Source organism: Gavialis gangeticus, unplaced genomic scaffold (genome assembly GCF_001723915.1).
Source record: "Gavialis gangeticus isolate Ggan-Ray unplaced genomic scaffold, GavGan_comp1, whole genome shotgun sequence".
NCBI lineage: Eukaryota > Metazoa > Chordata > Crocodylia > Gavialidae > Gavialis > Gavialis gangeticus.
Window position 1 is genome coordinate 72,274,597 of NW_017729032.1, and position 5,871 is coordinate 72,280,467.

The window sequence follows — 5,871 nt, forward strand, 5'->3', positions numbered from 1 at the left end:
AATCCATCCAGAAGTTCCCTGACTAGATCCTCACTGACCCTTGTCCTGAGTGCGCCTCCCCTGGGGCATGAGGGGGTCCTGGTGGGGGCGCTGATCCGGTCCCTGCTCAGGAAAGAAATTGTTAAATAGTTTGTCGTCTGGTGTGACAACCAGATTTCCTAGCGTGTCTTGCAGGAGCCCCACATTACCCAGTACCTTCTTTTTGCCCCCTGTGTATTTAAACAAGGACTTCTTGTTGTCTTTGATCCAGGTAGCTAGTCCCAGTTCCATCTCCGCCTTGACCTTCCTGGCTGCCCCCTGCATCCCCGAGCAACCGCAGTATAGTCCTCCCTGGTGATGGCCCCTCACTTCCATTGGGTGTACACCTCCCTTTTAGCTAGTAGACATTCCCAGATGCTTTTGGTGAGCCTTGGGGACTTTTGAGCCCTCCTGCCCCCTTTGATCTGTGTTGGGATTACCTCCCTTTGGGCTTGGAGGATCATCTCCTTAAGGAGTGACCACTCTTCTTGGACACCTGGCTCCCCTCCCTTCCAGGATCTCAGTGCCTCCCCAGCTATTCTCCTTAGTTCATTGAAGTCTGCCCTCCTGAAGTCTAGGGCTGCCGCTGCCTTGCTACAGGTCTTTGCCACCTTGCGCTAGATGGTGAATTCCAACAGGCGATGATCACTGTTGCCCAGGTGGTTGAGCACCCGCAGCCCCCTCACCAGGTCGTCACCCGTGGCCAGCACCAGGTCCAACAAGGCATCTCCCCTGGTGGGGTTGTGCACCTCGTGGGTTAGATGGGAGGTCCTGTATTTCAGCTAGGAACCTACATGAGTGGTCAGACCTGGCTGACTGCTCTTGCCAGCAGATGTCTGGAAAGTTCAGGTCACCCATGATGACCATGTCTTTTGACCTAACTACCTCCGTGAGCTGACTTAAGAATTCCTGGTCTAGCTCTTCCCCTTGGTTGGCTGGTCTGTAGTAGACACCCACCATTAAGTCCCTTTCCCCTTGACTGCCTTGTATTCTAACCCAGAGCACTTCAGTGTGCCCCTCCTCTGACCTTGTGCTACTTGATGAGGATGTGTATTCCTCCTTTATGTAGAGCACCGCACCCCCACCTTGCCTCCCTGTCCTGTCCCTCCTGTACAGCCTATAGCCCTTGATATTCACCGCCCAGTTGTGCGTTGGGTCCCACCACGTTTGTGAGCCCTACTGTGTGTGGGTTGGTGTCAGCTTACAGAAAAATGTCTTAAGTCAAGCAAAATATAGCAGTAAACTTGGAAATTTGTCGTTTGTAATTGGGTTGCATCAATTTATAAGATGTACCATTAATATAGCACTCTGATATTTGAGAATTTCAGTTCTCTGGTCTTTCAGTGAGCCTAGGGCATTCACAGTCTGAAAAGGTTGAGTACATTAATGAAAGAATACCTTGTTTCTTCACTGTATCACTTGTCAATTTGCTGAACAGATTTAGGTTGCAGGCTCGCTCTTATTTTTTTTTTCCTGTTTTAAGATTTGTCACCACACCATGGTATGTCACCTTGATAGAGATTTTAATGTATAGCAAAGAATTCTAAAATAACAAATATTTTCATAGTAGGAACGTGAACTTAGAATTGTATTCTTTATCTAATCAAACTGCTATGTAACAAACCAGTAAAATTATATTTTGTTTTAGAAACAAAAGCTGGTTACATGCATCTTTAAACAAATTCGGATTAATGTATTATGCCTTAAGCACAGGTGAGGCATTTGACTGAAGCAAGGTTATATCTCATCTTACTTAGCTCAGTACAGCTGTGTATAGAAAAAAAAGTTAAAACAGTTTTGTTGAAGAATATTGATATGTATTTTTTCTATGTCACTTCAGTTGTGTGACTTTGGTGCATACTATGAGATCATGGCAAATGTTAAGGTATGTTCATAGTTTCTAGGATGGGATACCAATACCTTTGCAGGTGTGTAGTTATTGCTGAAAGTTAAGTTAGGACTGAATTGTTGGCTTGCTTTATAGTTCTTTTACTTAAGATTCATGGCTTGAATAGTGAGATTCTTACACTCGCGTAATTGACTTTGTTCAGATGCTGTTGCAGATGCAAAGAAGTCTCTGAAACTCAACCCTAGTAATGCTACAGCCTTTCTCAGGAAAGGGTATGTATCCATTTTAGATGCCAAATGCAGTAAGTTTCCAATTATCATTTCAGAACTGCACGGTCTTAATACTGTAAGCCTAATATTAGTATTTACTTGCATTATATGATAGGTTTTGGGTGCTTTTTTTTTTTTTTTACCAGACATTGAGTAAATAGAAATTAGTGGATGGTGACTCTTAGTCTCAGGATGTAGAGTTAGATGAGTAGTGGGAAGGAAAGCTTGTAGTCGGTGCCCAGTGAAGGCAAATTTAACAACTAGTGCACTTACCTTCCACCAAAATATCATAAAGTAAAATATACCTTGATCCCCAGAAATATAAATGTAACTGAATATTAAATACTATCCTCTTTTATTATCTGTTTGTGTGTGTGTGTGCATGCCAGGATAGGTGAATACCATGTCAAAAACTATACTTCTGCGCTGGACTCTTTCAAAGAGGGACAGATATTGGACAGTAAGTAGCAGAACTACACTTTTTACACAAGTGCAGTTCTTTTTACACTTTTTACAAACTAAAAACTGTTTTAAAGCTTTTACAGAAAAATGAGGGATTTTTTAGGCGCTCATCTTGAGATATTCAATAGGCTCATTTTCAGGAAGTACTGAATGCCCACTGTCTAAAAATTGGGCCCTTTCTAAAGATGAGCACCAAAACTCAACAGCCATTTTTGAAAAATGTCTATATTTTCTCCCTATGAAATGGGATTATTTCCCTGCCTCAGATTTGTTGAAGTAATACTTGGGTGTTTAGAGTAGTAACCAAGTACTATGGTGATAAACACCATAAAAAAATCCTACAGATAAAGCAAGTTCCTCTTATTCTGAAATGGTGAACCAAGCAAAACAAATCTTTCTTTGGACTTAGTTTCTTATAAATTATATAACTATGCATATATGTTTTGGCTGACAAATATTAAATTAGATTACACTAAAAATTACAAAAATATATTTAATGTCACATCCTTTTCAGCCTTCAGGGTTTTTTGGGTTGAACTAATGGCTGTCTCTTGTAGCATTTTTAGTATGTTTGTCTTGATTATTATGGTCTTCAGACTGGCAGAGATTGGAGCATTTAACATAGGCATAGGGAAGAAAATGTTCAGTCATTTATCTGGCTTCATATAAACTGCAGGAGAGTTCAGAATAAATTAATTTCTTCAAAGGTGGCTGTAACTGTTCAGCTTCCCATACCTCCTCCAAAAGGCATCCCAAAAAATACTGGACACTTTTTGTTTCCTAGGAGGTAGGGAAGGAGCAGTGACTATTTGAAACCATGCAAGTTTATTTGAAATTAAGCACCAGATGGAAGAGGTAAATACCAAAGGTCTATCACATGTCTGTTTTTATGAATCCTAATAATGCCTTGGAAGAAAAGCTAAGAACCGTGTATTTCACAGATATGGCATTTTCTCCCCAGTATCGTGTCTCATCCTGATCTCTTTAGAGTAAGAAATTGCTTTAAGCCTTGAACCAAGAAGCTTAATATTCCTTCCAGCATTTTATTCTCTTGACATACAATTCCCCATCTATTTTGAATCTTGCTAAGGTGTCTGCCTTAATGACTTCCTGTGGCAAGAATTTCAAAGGCAAATAATTTGATGTGGGTTGGTGTGTCCGCACGCATGCACATTAGGCAAGTAAGTATTCCTTTTAAGTCAGATTTCAGTTTTCCACTTTTGTTATGGGACTGGGAAGATTGCTCAAATCATAGAAGAGTGAAGTTGGGAGACAACCAAGGAGTTCATGTAGTTCAGCTCTTGGAAAATTTCCAAGGATGGAGAAATCCCCAGCTTCTTTTGGTAACTGCTCTCAATGTTTAATTGCCCTCAAAGTGAAGGAGTTCCTAAGATCCAGCCTAACTTTGCTGCTGTTTGAGACCACAGAATAACTCTTCTTTGTGACCAGAGACAATAATGCGTCTCCATCCTCTTTATAACCACGCCTCAAGTTTTGAAGAGTCTTCTCCAGACTAAATCTAACTAGTTCTTTCAGTATATTGTCATAAGCAGGGATCTGGGTTTTTTAGTTTCCCACAGAGAAAAACAGAAAACTGTGGATTTCCTGGTTTTATCAGAGAAAACATGGATTTTCTCTTTTGTCAGAGAAACCCATGGATTTCCTGCTTTTGCAAAGATCTCTGCAGGCTGTTAGAGTTCCAGCCTGCAAGAGCTGTTTCCAAAAAGCGTGGGAAAGCCCCAACCTTACTGGGAGGGGCAGGGGAAGGGAGAGGGGGGAAGGGCAGAGCCTGCAGCTTTTAGTTAGTCACAAGGCTTAGATCAGGCTTACTTTTCTCCTGGAGCCTGTGTACTGGTAAGTGGGGCTTGCAGGGAGCTGGGGTATTGTGGGGCAGGGCTGGTGTGGAAGGTGGCTGAAGGAGCAGGGAGGTGTTGGGGAAATAAACTGTGCGCCCGGCTGGCTCCACATCTCCCCGCTTGTGAATGGAGTGTCTGGCCAGGGGCACATGAAACCGAAGCAGCTCTAGCAGCCTTAAGGGAAACCACACGTGGAGGTGCTGACCCTCTGTGTAGGGGGCAGGCTGTGGGCTTGAGCTCCTGCCCTGTTTCCTTCTTGTGGGGCAGCTGTAGCCCCACAGACATGACCTGGCGTGGCTGGAAACAGTGGGTCTGCACTGGGTTTTCCTCCCCCGACTCCCCCCTGCTGCCCAGGCAATGTATCTCCTGCGCCTGCTGCCACTTTGTGTGGCAGAGCCCCATGCCACTTCCCTCAGTGCAGCCCCAGGTGCAGGAGGCACATTGCTGGGGCAGCACAGAGCGAGCAACCTCTACGAGATCCCTCCACAGCTCCTCTGTCTACTGCCTGGGGGGTGGGGGGGTTGGGGGGAAGATCCTGGTGCGGCCCTGCTGTTCCCAGCCATGCCAGGTCGTGTCTGTGGGGCTACAGTGGCCCTGTGGGAGGGAAACATGGTGGGAGCTTGAGCCTGCAGCCTGCCCCCTGCACAGATCTGGGGGAGCATAGGTCCCCCTTGCCCCCAGGAGTGTGTGCGGGAGCCAGCCCTGCCCCTGCTTGAACCAGTACCAGGCAGGCAGCAGTGGGAAAGCCGGCTCCTGCTGCAGTTGCCTTCTGTTGGAGGCAGGGAGCTGTGGACCTGGGTCCATGGCCCCATAGCCCTGGCAGCTGGGGCCCCCCTCCGGCAGAGCAAGGGGGCAGGGGCTCTAGGTGGGATGCAGGGGGGCACCAGCAGGGCTGGGGAGCCTGTGGGAGGAAGCGAGGGGCACCAGCAGGGCTGTGGGGAACCTCTCATTTTAATCATGGATTTGGGGGGTTTTATCAGAAAACTTGCAATTTTTTATCATGGAAAACCAGGATCCCTCGTCATAAACCATGTTTCCTAGGCCGCCTCATTTTTGTTGTCTCTGCCAGACTGACTGTTTTCAAATTGTCCACATCCTTCTTGAAGTGTGGGGCCCAAAACTGGACATAGTACGCCAGATGAGGCCTCACCACTAGACTGGAGTAGAGGATAACGTCTCCTGATTTAATAAGTGATGCTTCTGTTAATACAACCCAGTATGCTGTGAGTTGGCAAACTTTTAGAGCAGTAGGCCAAGCTTGTACAAACTCATGCCATTGGTCCTTTTCTTGCTCTGTGCCTGCCTCCCATTTCGTGGATGCTGGCATTCACTATGGCTTTTGGCAACAGGGAACTGCAAATTTAACAGCACAGAGTATGAGGCTTTAAGTGGTCTTTTTAAAGTGCCTCCCCTCCTG

General features: G+C 45.4%; 1 protein-coding gene across 2 annotated transcripts in view; it reads left to right on the forward strand.

Moving 5' to 3' along the window:
- The window catches only part of SUGT1 (SGT1 homolog, MIS12 kinetochore complex assembly cochaperone), a 62,798-nt gene that overhangs the window by 11,438 nt on the left and 45,489 nt on the right, over nucleotides 1–5,871 (forward strand). For both annotated transcript variants that reach the window (XM_019524988.1, XM_019524986.1), the window contains exons 4-5: nucleotides 2,070–2,139; nucleotides 2,526–2,596. In XM_019524988.1, coding sequence (XP_019380533.1) covers nucleotides 2,070–2,139; nucleotides 2,526–2,596 — 141 coding nt within the window. The remainder of the gene's footprint in view (nucleotides 1–2,069; nucleotides 2,140–2,525; nucleotides 2,597–5,871) is intronic.